This window comes from Bufo bufo, chromosome 4 (genome assembly GCF_905171765.1).
Source record: "Bufo bufo chromosome 4, aBufBuf1.1, whole genome shotgun sequence".
Classification (NCBI taxonomy): Eukaryota; Metazoa; Chordata; class Amphibia; order Anura; family Bufonidae; genus Bufo; species Bufo bufo.
Window position 1 is genome coordinate 418,524,624 of NC_053392.1, and position 19,000 is coordinate 418,543,623.

At 45.1% G+C, this 19,000-nt stretch overlaps 1 protein-coding gene across 1 annotated transcript in view; it reads left to right on the plus strand.

The window, feature by feature from the left end:
• The first annotated feature begins 515 nt into the window (after window positions 1-515).
• The window catches only part of QPCT (glutaminyl-peptide cyclotransferase), a 624,483-nt gene continuing 605,998 nt past the window's right edge, over window positions 516-19,000 (plus strand). The window contains exon 1 of the mRNA XM_040429302.1: window positions 516-737. Coding sequence (XP_040285236.1) covers window positions 627-737 — 111 coding nt within the window. The 5' untranslated portion in view covers window positions 516-626. The remainder of the gene's footprint in view (window positions 738-19,000) is intronic.

Sequence of the window (19,000 nt, forward strand, 5' to 3'; positions counted from 1 at the left end):
TTTAGATAATCCTACTAGGGGATTTACAGAGTTTCACCTAGCAACAGTCTGTGAAAAAACAACTGAACAGGGATGGCATCCATGTGTTTGTGGTTTTCATGGACCCATATTCTTGAATGGGTGTCTTGGTCAAGAAAAAGGACCAAAGTAGGGTATGCCTAAAAATGGACATCTGAAATCCCCATTGCATTCAGTGGATCCGTGTACGTTCAATGGAGAACATGGAAAGCTCCAACCCATCATTCACTGACATGTGAATAAAAGTACAAGGCAATTCTGAAGAAAAACCGGTTCTGATATTTGGAATTTTTCATAGAAACATCACTGCATTACTGGTCAGTGTGCTGGATTTGGTATGGAAAGGTGTGCCCTCTCAGTGTGCTCTCTGACATGGTGAGTAGCGTCTCCATACTGTACATTCCCCAAGCTTCCTCTTCCCAGAAGCCACATCACGGATTACCTCAGGATGACGTCTGTCGTGTTCTCCTAATTCCACCTCTGTTATTTACCACACACTCGTCCCACATCTGCTGGAGCAGACTCGGGTGTCTCCTCCCATATGTGACTTCCCTCCTGCTGTTCGGATCGTTGCAGCCAGCAAGCAGACGCTGACTGACGCGGAGCATATGGAGAGTGGCACAAACAGCGGGGGCATGCCAGGCTGCCTTCTAGCTACCGTCTGCCTGTGGGCTTCGGTCAGCTGGCAGAACGGAAACGCTCAATGGACCACAGAGAAAGTAGGTGAACCTCTGCTTAGTTCATGGTAATTTAGAGTGACAGCCAGGGTTTAGCATAGGAGATGCTGTTTCCTGAAAAAATGATTTTTAGTATCTTTGTCTCCTATGTTGTAATTTTTGGCAGTTGGCAGAGGCATTGCTCATTGTGTGCTGCCTCCATTCATGACTGGAGGCATTTCTTACAGCTTTGTCAGGGGCGGTTTACATGGGTACTGGAGGCCTGGTCTTTCTGCATGGATGCTACAACTATATTGTCTAGCTGCTGTGTACAGTATATGAATATTGGGTAACAAATGCATTTCTGCAGTGCTGTTTTGTGGATACAGAAGGGAGAAGAGGTTATCCATCTTTAATCTATACCTTTTCTTTGGACCCATTCCTGGCATTAGCCAGAAGCTGAATCAGAAGCTGCATGTGTAGATCCAACATGAAGCAATGGTACCTTTACTGCATGTGCCAGTACATTAAAGGGGTTATCCAACACTTGTAATGCCCCCTCTAATGCCCGGACCCCTAACACAATGTACTTACCTTGCTCCGTGGCACCCGCACTGCTTTTGATGCCCGCATGGTTGCTGCAGCATCTCCCCGTCGTGTGGATCAAAACATCTGGAGTCAGGGGGGGCAGCCAATAGCAGGCCGCAACGGGGACGATCCTTCCTAGCATTGCGGGTGATGCTAGGAAGGATCGTCAGCACTCTGTGAAGGCAATAGCAGGGCACCGACTACTGGGCATGGCAGCCGGGTGCCTTCTGAAGGGTCCCAGGTCGACCACGCCCTGGACGCTAATACATCCTGCCTGTCAGGACAAGTATGCACTGTAACACAGGAGAATTACAGTGCATAGTACAAGAGGTCAAGTTTTTAAGAAAAATATTAAACATTAAAAAAACTCTTACTATTTCCCCCAGTCATTGACAAAAAAGTGCCCAAATAGAAATGCTGTATTACTGCAAAACTCAGCATGCAGATATGTCTCAGGCAGATATGTAAATGATGACAGGCGTGGTCTGATAGACACTGAATCTCGCAACAAGAGGGCGTTAAAGTGTTTGCCCCACTGCCCTATAAAAAGGCTATCAGAGTCTACATTTGGGTAGTTTACCTCTTAGGCCTCTTTCACACTACCGTATGGCTATTTCAGTGTTTTGCGGTCCGCTTTTCACTGATCCGTTGTTCCGTTTTTTTGTTTCCGTTGTGTTTCCGTTTCGGTGCCGTTTTTCCATTCCGTTTTTCCGTATGGCATATACAGTATACAGTAATTACATAGAACAAATTGGGCTGGGCATAACATTTTCAATAGATGGTTCCGCAAAAAACGGAACGGATACGGAAGACATACGGATGCATTTCCGTATGCATTCCGTTTTTTTTACGGACCGATTGACTTTAATTGAGCCATGGAACGTGATTTGCGGCCAAATATAGGACATGTTCTATCTTTGCACGGAACGGAGATACGGAAACACGGAAATGGAATACATACGGAGTACATTCCGTTTTTTTTGCGGAACCATTGCAATGAATGGTTCCGTATACGGACTGTATACGGAACGCAAAAAACGGCCCGCAAAACAGAAAAAATAAACGGTAGTGTGAAAGAGGCCTTATTGAGAGATTGCAGACTGCTAGACACGACTGCATGACGCACTCAGACATTTTGCACATTTAACAGGTTTGAGAGGGTGTGCATCATTGGACTGAGAGATGCAGGATGGTTGTTTTGCCGAATTGCCATTCTGACCTAGTTCTTAGGAAGTGGCCCCTTCTCTACCCACCTCTGTCTAGGGTTGGGCGATATGAAAATTTTTCCCACGATAACGATATTAAAACACTTATCGTGATAGCGATATATATTGCGATGAATGCCCATTTAGAATAAAAAAACACTCAAAACATGTACTCATGTTTCCTTGTTGCCCCATACATTATAAGTGGGTTGTTCAGATGCCCCCATGCAGTAATATCTCTCCGTTCCCCCCAAATCTGATGGAGCGGCCGTGTCCCCTGCTGCTCCATTCATTCTGTATGGGAGTGCTGGAGATAGCAGCGATCAGCCATCTTCGCCGCTCCCATAGAAAATGGGACATCCTAGCGGAAAACTCTGATAAGTGGCTTGTTCAGATGCCCCCATGCAGTAATATCTCTTAGTTGCCCACCAAGAATGGGGTCACCGTTCTCCCCAAATCTGATGGAGCGGCCATGTCCCCTGCTGCTCCATTCATTCTCTACGGGAGTGCTGGAGATAGCAGCGATCAGCCATCTTCGCCGCTCCTATAGAAAATGGGACATCCTAGTGGAAAACTCTGATAAGTGGGTTGTTTAGAGTGTGCCCATCATAGGTGCACATTGTCGGTAAGGGCACCTTGGCATCATAAAGATGCCTTTCAGTCAAATTGAAACATTGGGGGTCATTTACTAAAGACTGGCACTTCCCATATGGGTCTTAGTCCCTACACACTACAGCCATATTACCGCAGCCCCCAGAGCGCAGTGACTGTTCTCAGCCCTGGCCTCTCTGTGCAGAAGCCCCCAGAGTGCAGTAACTGTTATCCAGCGCCGGTCTCCTGGCTCTGGGGGGTTTACAGCCACTAGATGCCATTTCTTTGTGACCTGAAGGACTTATACCACTGTGACTAGGGTTGTCACAATACCAAAATTTTTATTCAATTTCAGTCCCATAAAAAAGTAATGCAATACTCGATACCATTCGAAAACCACACAAAAGAAAAATTAAATGGCCAAAAAAACTGTGCATTCTGCAATTTATGGAACGTGCGGCCCATAATAGAACAGTCCTATCCTATTTTTTAGGGGAGACGGAGACTAAAAAAATGGAGAATCGTGTGTTTTTTTTATTTCTTTTTCTGTGGCGTTCACCACATAGGAGATATTTTTCAATATTTTTATAGTGTGGACTTTTTCGGACGTGGCGATACCCAATTTTTTTATTTATTATTGTTTATATATTTTTTTATGTAAATTGGGAAAAGGGGTGATTTAAAATTTTAATATTTTGGTGTGTTTTTTTTAACTTTTTATTTAATAACTATTAGCCCCTTATGGGGCTAGAGCCTGGGATCTTTTCATCCCTTGTCCTATGCACCCTTATAGAGATCTATTAGGTTGCATAGGATATCACACTGTCCCTGCTGCTGCTGCGCATGGCACCATGGCAGCCATAAATGGCTTCAGTAGCGTCCTTGCTGCCATGGGAACCGATCGGAGCCCCGAGATTTCACTGCTGGGGCTCTGATCAGAAGCTACCACTACACCACCTATGAAGAGGGGAGAGGACCCTGTGGCCACTGCCACCAATAATTATAATACTGCAGTACTTTTAGTCCGGCTGCCTCTCGGCGTACACTGCCGTGCTGCCGCCGGAACTCCAGCAATGGGGACGGAGCAGCAGTCCGGGAACATATGTGAACTAGCGGCAGGACGGATCCGGCAGGCTATTCACCCGCCGGAACAGCCTGCTGGGGTCCCCTGCCGCTAGTGTGAAACTAGCCTTATCCAAGCATTTCTGAGATTGTTTTCTCGTGACACGTTGTACTTCTTGTTAGGCCCCATGCACACGACTGCATCCATTATACATTCCCCAAACTGCGGATCTGTAAAATACGGGTATCATCATCCGTGTTGTATCTGCATTTTTGGTGGACTTATTGACCGTGGTCCACATCTTGCGGACAAGTATCATTTTCAGAACGGATATACAGATGTGGAAAGCACATGGATCAACCTTGTGCCTTTCGCATCTGCATGTGCGTTCCTCAAAAAGACAGAATATGACTGCAAAGTGCGGACCACGGACCTATTGAAGTCAAAGGGTGCACATAAAAATGCATACGGCACACAGACTGCTTCCAATTTTTGTGAATCCACTTTTTTTCCTAACAGAACCAAATGCCACAGTGCAGCACAAAGTACTGCCCCACCAACAGAACCAAATCTAGGCCCCATGCACATGACCGTATCCATTTTGCAGTCTCCAATCTGCAGATCCCAAAAATATGGGTATCGTCCTTGCATCTGCATTTTTGGTGGACTCATTGACTTCAATGTGTCCGTGGTCTGCATTTTGTGGACATACAAATGAGGAAAGCACACGGATCATTCGTCACATCCATATGTCCATTTCTCAAAAAGATGGAATATGTTTGCAAAATATGGACCCATTGAAGTCAAAGGGTCCACATAAAAATGCAGATGACACACGGACCACTTCTGTATTTTGTGGATCCACGGTTTATCCTAACAGAAACAAATGCCACAGTGCAGCACGAAATACTGCCCCAACAGAACCAAATTTTATGGTGCAACAAAAAATACTGTCCCAGCAGAAACAATCACCACAGTTCAGCACAAAATACTGCCCCAGCAGATCTAAGTACCACAGGGCCACACAAAATACTTCCCTAACAGCATAAAATATGTTCCCAGAAGTTTCCCCTCTACAGTGTCTAGCACCAGCTGCCAGGTTCTGTTCTCCTCCATTTGTCTCTAATTAATATATGGAGGAGCGGAATGAGGAGTTGAGGCGTGGGCAACAGGATAAAGCCAGTCTTACAGTCAACATTCTGCCTGGTCTTTCAGTACTACCAAACATACAGGAAAATCTATCCATTACATCCAGCGATCCCTTCTCTGATGTTATCTTTTCCCATCTGATGTTATCTTTTCCCATCTTCTCCATTCAGGCCAAACCACCATGACATCTTATTTCAGCCTCATCTAATCTCTGCCGAGCTTGCCAGACATACATTTTAGACTATTAATTCCCTGTCATCCTCCCCACCTTCTCAACACAAATTCCTCTTTCTGGTGCCCCCACAGTGTCATCCTCCTGCCACCTCCAATACTGTAATTAGGGATGAGCGAATCGACTTTGGATGCTTCATCCGGATACTTCAACTCGGGTTTGGTTCCATCGCATTGCCGCAGTATTCAACTGTATCGTCATCACTACAGAAAGTGCTACCCAGCTTTCCCAGGTGCCTGAATATTAAGTTTGCCTATATAGCCAGGAGGGATTTCTCACTGTCTATGCAAATATTTATCAGGGTTGGAAACCTGGATTACAAATCAAGTAACCCAGCTTTCCCAGGATGCTGAAAGGTAAATCTGCTTAGCTATGGAACTATTTATGACAGAGGAGGGGGTTTTATCTTAGTAGATTTAGTATTCTGCTGTCCACATGGTGGTAGCCAGCTTTCCCAGAACCCTACAGAGTAAACCTACCTAGCTATGGCACTGTGTGATTATGGAGAATGATTTATTTAGGTTTTGTTTAGCAGCCCCTACTACAGTTCCATATATTTTATTTTACTCACTTATATAGCGCCAACATATTCTGCAGTGCTTTACAAGCATTCTGATCATTCATTTGTTACTCAGCTTTCCCAGGACTCTGAATGACAAATATGTCTAGTATGGAGATGTTGTCACTGGGATTCTTACTTAGCTTTTCAAGGCTCCTGGCTAGCAAATTCAGGTATACTACAGTACTGGCGATTTACCAGCTTTTTAAACAGGATTATCTGGCATTGTGTAGTCTGGGAAAGCTGAGTAACAACCTTTGCGGTGCAGTGAAGAGGCATATTAGTTATCATAATGCTGCCCTGATATGCTGTGTTCCAGTAGCGTTGCTAGGGCTGGTGTCACCCGGTGCGGTAGAAAATGGTGTCACCTTTCCCCCCTCAACCTGTGGACACGCCCCTTTTTACCGATAATGTAGTAGATGTCACCTATATTCCTATGTAACACTACAGATAACACAGTAATAACTCTCTGAGTACAGATAATGTAGTAGATAGGTGTGAGGCCCCAGATTTCAGAACACATACAGTGTGACCTGAAGTCTGGGGCCAGGATGCGGCAGGTTGGCCATATTCTCAATCCACCCCCCAACCCTACCGTGAAACAAATATGTGGATGGATGTTATTATATACAGTAGAATACAGCACCACATACCTCTTACATCCAGTGACCTCTCCTGTGATGTAGACTTTTCTCAATGTATTCATTCGGAGATTAGACCACCATAATACCTTCTTTCAGCCGCGTCTCATCTCTGCAGAGTTTCACAGAAAACATTTTTAGATTCCTCACTTTACTATCATCCTCTAGTATCCTCTACTATCATTATACACAGGGGGCCATTATATATACTAATAATACAGAGAGGCCATTATATATACTAATAATATAGAGGGGCCATTATATATTATAATAATACAGAGGGGCTATTATATATTATAATACAGAGGGGCTATTATATATATACTAATAATACAGAGGGGCCATTATATACCCCCCACCTAACACTCAGGGAGTGATTCAGTCACACTGTGACACTGACTGTCACTCACTGCTAATAGCCAAGCAGCAGGCAGTGAAGTGCCATGAGAGCCAGGCCAAGTGAAGTCAGTGTGCTGGTGAAGGATGACAAGAGACAGTACTGCCCAGAAGATGCCATCTCTGCTGTCCAGTCCATATACCAGGCCTACCACCAGTATTACCCTTAATATACCTCCTGCCCACCCCACACCTAACACTCAGAATGCTGTCACACTGACTGTGACACTGACAGTATGACTGACTCACTGTCGGTGTCGCTCGACGCTCATTCAGGCTGCCTGCTGTGGAGTCCTGAAGCGGCACACTGCAACACCCATCTTCTTCTTCTTGCTCCGGCTCCGCAGTGTCTTTCCTGCCCGGAAGGTGGGAGGAGCTTCGTACTGCCCTGCGCGCCCTGGTGAGTCATCAGGGCGCGCGATCGTTCTGTTGATACTGCTCCTCACTCTGCGGCGCTGCGCAGTGCAGCAAAGCGAAACTCAGTAAATTCATAGATTTTTTTGTGCAAGCAGCGGCCAGCGCCCCCTGCAGTCTGGCGCCTGTGGCAATGGCCCCCTGGCCCCCACCATGCTACGCAACTGCCCCTGACCACCCTTGTCACTGCCCCTTTTAGAAATGACCGGGGGCGTAAAAACCGAGAGATGTGACTATATTTTGCCACTTTTCAGGAACAAGAGACATGATTTAAGAGGCAGGAAATAACTTCTCAGAGAGGGGAGGATGGGAGTCCTACCAGAAAGTGCTGACAGTGATCCCAGCTGGGAGGACAACTACCCCCAGCATGTCCAGCCTGTTATTATGTGATATCAGAGGACATTACAGGAGGAGGTAGAAGAGGAGAGAACTACAACTCCCAGCATCTCCTTCACTCGATAAGTTCATCCGTTCTCTATTTTCTTCTACTTCATACAACACTCCGCCCCCTGCACTAATCACATGACAGTGACATCATCACAGGTCCTTTCCTACCACTTCTCTCCATTGCATCCCAGGTCCTGTGTTCTGCCAAATCTCTATACCTTGCGAAAAGTCTATACCGGAAGTGACGCGGCCGCACAGGAATCAGCTGGAGGAGGGTGTGCGCGGCGCTGCGCAAGCACACATCCACCGGCTTAGCAAAGAATTATTGCAGCGCCGCGATAGAAGTACTTCGTACACCGCGCGTGCGCAATTAGGGGTATACAGATTTTGCAGCGCAAAATGTTTCATCAGATCTCCCTACCCCTGAGTGCGCAGGCGCCCACAAATCATCAGTTGCAGTTCAGCTCTACTATGTGGTGAGCGCGGTATTCAGCACTCAGCTGTCATGGATGGTGTTGCAGGAAACAATAAGTAACAGATAAAGATCCGACTGACTTAATCCCAAACTAAGGAACATAAGGGTGAGCCCTGTAAAAGCCCTAGCGCTCTCCCTGACTGCTCAGCCCATGCAAAGATCTCTATGATAGATAATTGCATGCCCTCGTGCCTCGACTGTATGACACCCTATAATAGTGAGGGGACACGACCACCGGCTCCCTACACTTAATACGGAGGGAGTCAGGGTCACCTAGGATCAAGCCAACAGGAAAACACAAATAAATGAACAGACTTATCTGTAGAGGCAGCAGTTGCAACATCTAGCATGAGGACAATCCAGGAAGTTGTATAAACCGCAAAGTGATGCAGTATGGGAGGGGATTTAAAGGGATGCAATCAGTGCAACTAGATGACAGCTGAGAGAGGGAAACGAGATGACAAAACGAAAGCAAAACAAAAGAACCTTAAGCAAGAGGTACTGAAGAACGTCTGTCAGAGCTTCTCAGATATCTGGCGGTGACAGTACCCCTCCTTCTACGAGTGGACTCTGGATACTCAGAGCCCACCTTCTCAGGATGGGACCTATGGAAAGCCCTGATGAGACGAGTGGCCTTAATGTCCATCACTGGGACCCACATCCTCTCCTCAGGACCATAACCCTCCCAATGAACGAGGTACTGGAGAGAACCGCGGACAATACGAGAGTCCACAATCCTAGAGACCTGAAATTCAAGATTACCATCAACCACAATCGGAGGAGGAGGCAAAGAGAAGTGTACAGTGGGTTGGACATAAGGTTTTAATAGGGACTTGTTAAAAACATTATGGATCTTCCAAGTCTGAGGAAGATCAAGACGGTAGGCAACGGGATTGATGACGGACAAGATTTTGTAAGGCCGGATAAACTTAGGACCCAACTTCCAGGAGGGAACCTTCAATTTGATATTCTTAGTAGACAACCACACCAGATCACCAACATTCTGGTCCGGACCAGGCACACGTCTCTTATCCGCCACTCGCTTATATCTCTCACTCATGCTCTTTAGATTATCCTGAATCTTTTGCCAAATAGATGACAAAGACGAGGAGAATCTCTCCTCATCAGGTAAACCAGAAGCCCCCTCTCCAGAGAATGTCCCAAACTGTGGATGAAACCCATATGCACCAAAAAATGGTGACTTATCAGAGGACTCCTGACGACGGTTATTTAAAGCAAACTCCGCAAGGGAGAGAAAAGAACACCAATCCTTCTGATTCTCCGCCACAAAACAGCGCAGATATGTCTCCAGATTCTGATTGATGCGCTCTGTCTGGCCATTCGACTGCGGGTGGAAAGCAGAAGAGAATGACAACCGAACCCCCAAGCGAGAACAGAAAGCCTTCCAGAATCTTAAAACAAACTGCGTGCCCCTATCAGAGACTATGTCTGAAGGAATACCATGCAATTTGACAATGTGATTAATAAATGCCTGCGCCAGCGTTTTAGCATTGGGCAACCCAGGAAAAGGAATAAAATGCGCCATTTTGCTAAAACGGTCCACTACCACCAGAATCACAGTCTTCCCTGAGGAACGAGGCAGGTCCATAATTAAATCCATGGAGAGATGTGTCCAAGGACGGGAAGGAATGGGTAATGGAAGGAGAGGACCTGATGGCCGTGAATGAGGGACTTAGGCACGAGCGCAGGTCTCGCAGGCTGCCACAAAACCCTCAACCGACTTACGAAGAGCCGGCCACCAGAATCTCCGAGCAATGAGATCCACTGTGGCTCTACCCCCCGGGTGCCCAGCAAGAACAGTATCGTGGTGCTCCTTAACAACCTTGTGTCGTAAAGCGAGAGGCACAAACAACCTCCCAGGAGGACAAAGATCAGGAGCCTCTGCCTGGGCTGCCTTAACCTCTGCCTTCAATTCAGGATAAAGAGCAGACACAACCACCCCTTCAGCCAAAATGGGACCCGGGTCTTCAAAGTTCCCCCCTCTCGGAAAACAACGTGACAGGGCATCGGCCTTCACATTTTTAACCCCGGGCGGAACGTGACCACAAAATTAAACCTGGAAAAGAATAAAGACCATCTGGCCTGTCTCGGGTTCAGACGCTTGGCTGACTCCAAGTAGGCCAGATTCTTATGGTCGGTAAACACGGTAATAGGGTGTCTGGCTCCATCTAGCCAATGGCGCCATTCCTCAAAAGCTAACTTGATGGCCAACAACTCCCTATCTCCCACATCGTAATTTCTCTCTGCGGAGGAGAGTTTCTTCGAGAAAAAGGCACAGGGTTGCCATTTGGCAGGAGAGGGACCCTGAGACAAGACGGCACCCACACCCACCTCAGAAGCGTCCACCTCAACAATGAAGGGCAGAGAGATATCAGGTTGTACCAAGATGGGAGCGGAAGCAAAACTCTCTTTGATACTAGAAAAGGCCTTACGTGCCTCTACCGACCAGGAGGAAAAATCTACCCCCTTTCTAGTCATATCAGTCAGTGGCTTAACAATAGAGGAATAATTCAAAATGAACTTCCTGTAATAATTGGCAAAACCTAAAAAGCGCATCAGCGCCTTCTGATTCTCAGGAAGCTCCCAATCAAGCACAGCGCGGACCTTCTCGGGGTCCATGCGAAAACCAGAAGCGGTGAGAAGAAAACCCAGAAATTGAATTTCTGGAACCGCAAACACACATTTCTCCAGTTTAGCATACAATTTATTCTCCCGCAGAATGAGCAAGACCTGACGTAGGTGGTCCCTATGAGTTTTGAAATCAGGAGAAAAAAATCTAAATGTCATCTAGATACACTAGTACAAATTTCCCCATTAAATTATAAAAAATGCTGTTCACAAAATGTTGGAAGACGGCTGAAGCATTCATCAAACCAAAAGGCATAACCAAATTCTCAAAATGGCCCTCAGGGGTATTGAAGGCCGTCTTCCATTCGTCCTCTTCTCTGACCCTGACTAGGTTGTATGCCTCTCTTAAATCCAACTTGGAAAAAACTTTAGCCCCAACAATCTGGTTAAACAGGTCCGGGATCAGAGGAAGCGGATAAGGGTCACGAATTGTGATACTGTTCAGCTCCCTGAAATCCAGACATGGTCTTTAAGAACCATCTTTTTTCTTAACAAAAAAGAAACCAGCGGCAACAGGTGACTTCGAGGGTCGTATGTGTCCCTTTCTCAGGCTCTCAGAGATATAAGAACGCATAGCGACCCTTTCAGGTTGGGAGAGATTGTATAAACGAGATTTAGGCAGCTTGGCGCCTGGGATGAGATTAATAGGGCAATCGTACTCCCGGTGAGGGGGCAGCTCCTGAACACCACTCTCAGAAAACACATCCGAAAATTCAGAAAGAAAAGATGGTACAGTCTGAAAGAGACTGTCAAGAGGCAATTCTCTCTGCAAAAGTCACTCCAACCATTTATTTGCCTCGCTTGCCAATCAATGGTGGGGTTATGTTTAGTGAGCCAGGGTAGCCCCAACACTAGAGGAGTAGGTAACCCGCCTAGGACAAAACATGACACATCCTCAACATGAGCATCACCCACAGTCAAACGGATATTGTGAACTATGCCCTTTAATGATTTTTGAGAATGTGGAGCGGAATCAATAGCAAAAACAGGTATGTCCTTTCCCAAAGTGCATACCTGGAAACCATGTGTTATAGCAAATTGATTATCAATGAGATTGACAGCTGCTCCACTATCTACAAAAATCTCCCAAACAATGTTCTTGCTCTCTAGTGCCACCCTGGCAGGTAGGACAAAACGGGAACTACAAGCAAACGGAAAACCTTCAATTTCCGCATCAACCTTGCCAATAGTAACAGATGGAACGTTTTTAGAGGACTTTTTTCTTTTTGTTTCTTTATTATTCTCTAAAAACTCCCTGAATCTCCTAGAGGGACAAACATTTGCCAAATGATTTATACCTCCACAACAGAAACAAACCCTCCTCTGAGAGCTGAATCCTCTGTTGTTAGAGGCAAGCAAACCCAGCTGCATGGGCTCCTGCTCAAAGGGGATTGAGAGAGACTGAGACCCCTGCGCACTGAATGAGACCGCCCCACTGTCTTTGGACTGAGTGTGACAGGAAGGAGTGATCTCTCCTCTCTCTCTAAGACGCCTGTCAATACGAACAGCCCGAGGCATGGCAGACTCCAAGGAGGTAGGTCTCTCATGAAAGGCAAATGCATCCTTCAATCCCTCTGAAAGACCATGGCAAAATTGACTTCAGAGTGCAGCATCATTCCAACTAGTATCAGCTGCCCATCTCCGAAATTCTGAACAGTATAACTCTGCGAATTTTTTACCCTGGCATAAAAGACGTAGTTTAGATTCAGCCAGAGCAACACGACCTGGATCATCATATATCTGACCTAGGGCTACAAAAAATGAATCCACTGATCGGAGGGGCCTTGCCCCCACCGGCAGCGAAAAGGCCCAAGACTGAGCGTTATCCCTGAGCAGTGAGATGATGATCCCCACCCTCTGCTCCTCATCACCAGAGGAATGGGGAAGTAGGCAAAAATGGAGTTTGCAAGCCTCTCTAAAACTAACAAAATTCTCACTACCCCCAGAGAAGGTATCTGGAAGCGAGATCTTAGGCTCAGAACAAACTCCATGAACGCAAGCAGAACCGGTCACCTGAAACTGAGATACAGTTTTACGGAGCTCTGCGACCTCCAGTGAAAGACCCTGCATGCGGTCCGTCAAGGCTAAAACCGGATCCATGCTTAAGACGGTTTTGGCGGTTTATAATGTCCTGGATGGTGTTGCAGGAAACAATAAGTAACAGATAAAGATCCGACTGACTTGATCCCAAACTAAGGAACATAAGGGTGAGCCCTGTAAAAGCCCTAGCGCTCTCCCTGACTGCTCAGCCCATGCAAAAATCTCTATAATAGATAATTGCATGCCCTCGTGCCTCGACTGTATGACACCTGAACACCCTATAATAGTGAGGGGACACGACCACCGACTCCCTACACTTAATACGGAGGGAGTCAGGGTCACCTAGGATCAAGCCAACAGGAAAACACAAATAAATGAACAAACTTATCTGTAGAGGCAGCAGTTGCAACATATAGCATGAGGACAATCCAGGAAGTTGTATAAACCGCAAAGTGATGCAGTATGGGAGGGGATTTAAAGGGATGCAATCAGTGCAACTAGATGACAGCTGAGAGAGGGAAACGAGATGCCAAAACGAAAGCAAAACTAAAGAACCTCAAGCAAGAGGTACTGAAGAACGTCTGTCAGAGCTTCTCAGATATCTGGCGGTGACATCAGCTCTGCGGTAAGGATGAACTGCAACTGATGATATGTGCGCGCGTGCGCACTCAGGGGTAGGGAGATCTGATGAAACATTTTGCGCTGCAAAATCTCTATACCCCTAAGTGCGCACGAGCGGTGTACGAAGTACTTATATTGCGGCGCTGCAATAATTCTTTGCTAAGTTGGTGGATGTTCACTTGCGCAGCGCCGCACACACACTCCTCCAGCTGATTCCTGTACGGCTGCGTCGCTTCCGGTGCGGCCACGTCACTTCCGGTATAGACTTTTCGCAAGGTATAGAGATTTGGCAGAACACCTGCAGCAGATACAGAGCAGGCCCTGCTTCGTAGTTACTGGCAGTGCTAGCAGACAGATTGGTGCTAGTGGTGTTGGGTCCGGCGGGCGACGTCACCCGGTGCGGCCCGCACCCCCCTCGCAACACCACTGCTGTGTTCGTCTATCATATAGTATGAGCGCTACATAATTTATTGTCTCCAATGCAGCTGAAAATTGTTCTCACCCAGCTTTTCCAGGACTCTGAACAGCAAGCAGATCTAGCTATATGAAGGAATTTATCACTACATAAATATGCAATTGTTTAATTCATCATAATGTACCAGGGCAAAGGAATCTGTCACCTATGCAGCTGCACAGTGTTGTTACCCAGCTTCTCCAATGGAGGACTGTGATTATATACTATGTACAGTCGTGGCCAAAAGTTTTGAGAATGACACAAATATTAGTTTTCACAAAGTTTGCTGCTAAACTGCTTTTAGATCTTTGTTTCAGTTGTTTCTGTGATGTAGTGAAATATAATTACACACACTTCATACGTTTCAAAGGCTTTTATCGACAATTACATGACATTTATGCAAAGAGTCAGTATTTGCAGTGTTGGCCCTTCTTTTTCAGGACCTCTGCAATTCGACTGGGCATGCTCTCAACTTCTGGGCCAATTCCTGACTGATAGCAACCCATTCTTTCATAATCACTTCTTGGAGTTTGTCAGAATTAGTGAGTTTTTGTTTGTCCACCCGCCTCTTGAGGATTGACCACAAGTTTTCAATGGGATTAATATCTGGGGAGTTTCCAGGCCATAGACCCAAAATGTCAACGTTTTGGTCCCCGAGCCACTTAGTTATCACTTTTGCCTTATGGCACGGTGCTCCATCGTGCTGGAAAATGCATTGTTCTTCACCAAACTGTTGTTGGATTGTTGGAAGAAGTTGCTGTTGGAGGGTGTTTTGGTACCATTCTTTATTCATGGCTGTGTTTTGGGGCAAAATTGTGAGTGAGCCCACTCCCTTGGATGAGAAGCAACCCCACACATGAATGGTCTCAGGATGCTTTACTGTTGGCATGACACAGGACTGATGGTAGCGCTCACCTTTTCCAAAAAGTGGGTGGTGCTGGACTAGGTGCATACTACACTAGAAATCTACTTCAGCTCTCGACTGGAGTAGATTTCTGTTCTGGTGCATGGGAGGCCCGACATGCGCCACAATTATTAATAGGTATTCGCCTCTTATTAGCTGTGGTGCATCTCAGTGCCAGTACAGACAGGTATACACTATGTGTGATTGGTGGATGCCTCTTTACTTGTGTCCGGATAATAATTTAACCCGTGTACGGCCCTGGTGGACGTGACTTAAAGAGGACCATTCATCAGGCTAGCTGTAGTCTAATTATTATCCTAACTTATAGGGCGGCCCCCACTGATGCCATGACACTTTTTTTTTCTTCTAAAGAACCCCCCTTTCGTCCGCTGTTGACCCCGTATATTTTGGCGCCTTATATTATAATGAGTCGACTCGGTTATACTAGTCAGAGACTTGTATTTTCCCTGGGAGTGGTTATCTTCTCCCTGGTTGTGAGCACATCCAATCAGATTGCCCCGCTCTTAGCCAGGGAGAATGAGCTCACTTGAATGTTGTAAAAAAATAAAAACTGTGCCAAAACAACAATTTTTTGTCACCTTACATCTAAAAAAATTTAATACCAAGTAATCAAATAGTCATATGTACCCCAAAATAGTACCAAAAAATGAGCCCCCCCAAAAAAAACATTGCTTTCAGAATATTATTTTGAGACACAAAAAGATGATTTTTAAAAAAAATGCTTTTATTGCTTTACACCAAAATAAATTAAAAAAACATATAGAAAAATGGGCGAGCACTCATGCATTCGGCATTAAATTGAAGTATGCAGAAAATTTATTCAACAATAAGGGCACATATACGCATAAAATCTTTAAAACAATAAAAAATATTTAAAATAGCATATGATACAATACAGACCAAAAATTTTGCTGTGCAAATGACTATATTTAAGCAACCTATATTTGGTCTGCTGCCATTTCACATTTGCTATTGAAAAACCGCTTTAAGCTATTCCCTCTGTGACCGTGTCCACGGATAGAAGGTAGAATGTCACTCTTTGGGTGCATACGTTACACCTATTGTAAAGTCACAAAAAACACATTTGTGTATTTCCCGATAAATCGTATGGCACTGCGCATAGTCTTTCCTTATATTTCTTAGACTCCCTTTTTGCAAATATATAGGGACAATCTTTATAGATGTTTGGCTTACCTCCTTCCCAACGTATAGTTCGCATATCTTCCGATCACTTGGCGAGCGCAGATTGTTGCCGGCATATCTTGTTGCACTCCTCGAAACAAGAAAATTCGGATCTCGCGGGAGTAGCTCAAATATCGCGGGAGCTCACACGCTCTTCAACCGCAAATATATTCAAATCCTGGAGTCGGAGGAAGTATACTTGTTCCTTATTCTTTTACTTTGTTTCTTGAAGATTCTTTCTGTATGGCCATACAATTTTCAGGAAGACTTTGTTGCGGGTACGTCCACTTGTTCCACCAGACGCGTTTCGGGATGATACACTATCCCTTCCTCAGTGGTCAAGTGATGCCCGCCTAGCCTCCATTCTTTATATTGTCTCTAATTGGGTCAAGATTGCAAGCACCTGCTGCTCCAACTTTTCCTCAATTGGCAAAAGGAGTAGTGCTATAATGCGTTTTCTTCATGATACATGTTGCGGTTTTTCTGCGTTTTTTTTTTTAATATATGCGTTTTTTGGGCTAAACGTTCCCTTTGATGTGATACACTACTGTATGTCATATAATTGATATACACTCACCTAAAGAATTATTAGGAACACCATACTAATACGGTGTTGGACCCCCTTTTGCCTTCACAACAGCCTTAATTCTACGTGGCATTGATTCAACAAGGTGCTGATAGCATTGTTTAGAAATGTTGGCCCATATTGATAGGATAGCATCTTGCAGTTGATGGAGATTTGAGGGATGCACATCCAGGGCACGAAGCTCCCGTTCCACCACATCCCAAAGATGCTCTATTGGGTTGAGATCTGGTGACTGTGGGGGCCCTTTTAGTACAGTGAACTCATTGTCATGTTCAAGAAACCAATTTGAAATTATTCGAGCTTTGTGACATGGTGCATTATCCTGCTGGAAGTAGCCATCAGAGGATGGATACATGTTCTCATTCTGTTTACGCCAAATTCGGACTCTACCATTTGAATGTCTCAACAGAAATCGAGACTCATCAGACCAGGCAACATTTTTCCAGTCTTCAACAGTCCAATTTTGGTGAGCTCGTGCAAATTGTAGCCTCTTTTTTCTATTTGTAGTGGAGATGAGTGGTACCTGGTGGGGTCTTCTGCTGTTGTAGCCCATCCGCCTCAAGGTTGTGCGTGTTGTGGCTTCACAAATGCTTTGCTGCATACCTCGGTTGTAACAAGTGGTTATTTCAGTCAACGTTGTTCTTCTATCAGCTTGAATCCGTTGGCCCCTTCTCCTCTGACCTCTAGCATCCACAAGGCATTTTTGCCCACAGGACTGCCGCATACTGGATGTTTTTCCCTTTTCACACCATTCTTTGTAAACCCTAGAAATGGTTGTGCGTGAAAATACCTGTAACTGAGCAGATTGTGAAATACTCAGACCGGCCCGTCTGGCACCAACAACCATGCCACGCTCAAAATAGCTTAAATCACCTTTCTTTCCCATTCTGACATTCAGTTTGGAGTTCAGGAGATTGTCTCGACCAGGACCACCCCCCTAAATGCATTGAAGCAACTGCCATGTGATTGGTTGACTAGATAATTGCATTAATGAGAAATAGAACAGGTGTTCCTAATAATTCTTTAGGTGAGTGTATATGGTTGCTTATAGTCAGGAACACAGATTTTCTCATAATGATAATATACCTATGGATTTACATAATACATATCCATATATATATAAACATAAAAAAATAAAAATAAAAACAGGCACTCACCAGCTGGTATGTCTATAGTAGAATGTTTATATAAAATATCACATAAAATATCACATAAAATATAAAATACAATGTATCATAATATGCACTAGGGTTGGCACATATATTATATCACATCCGCTCTGTTGCGCAGAATACAAATATTATAGCGATATATTTCAGAAGAGTTGCTTCAATATGATGGATTAATAAAAGAAAAAGAAAAAAAGTGATACTATGTATGATAAATAAGATCAAAAATCTGTGACAGAAATGTCCCGTATAAGGATTAATACCTGTGAATGAAGGGTTATTCAAAAGTGAAAAAAACTGCTGAATGAGCAGCTGTAAAGAACTTGCATGTGTCTTCTTAGGTGATAATTGTGTCCATATAGATTGATGTAGCAACTAATGTAGCGCTAATATAGAGATGTGAACCATCCGGTTTCACCAGCATACAAAGTCCGCACTCAGGGTTCAGTATATATTGAAGTAGACGGGTTTTATGAATGGGGCGTCCCCCTATCCGCGAACCCTCTTACCTTGCCCTTTTAGAATGCCAGTGTGATTTATGCTGCCAATGGTCGCTGGATCCTTTATGTCACGATGTGGGATCCGGTACTTTAAATTCACTGCTTACTGCCCTCCGGTCTCGGCGTTCCACGTGATGTCTTTGCGTGTCGCCTTCCAGGAAGTAATGTGCAGGGATCGCGTAGTCTCGCGATAAGTCTAACCAGTTTCGCTTTCACTGGTATCCAGATCACCAACAATGTGCTTGTATTGACCAACGATGTATAGGTCTCTTTCCTCGGGTTAGGGTGGGTAATTTGTAGCTTGCAGGACCAGCCAGACGCGTTTCGAGGGGTCTCCCTCTTCCTCAGTGGCTATATTGCAAGTGCTACTACCCTCTTCTTTATATGCTCCAGTGTTCACAAACCCCACCCTACACCCAGCATGAATGAATTATCCTCTAATTGGGCAATTTGCCTTATCCTCAGTGCATAGTGTTACATATATATCTCTATAGACAGTT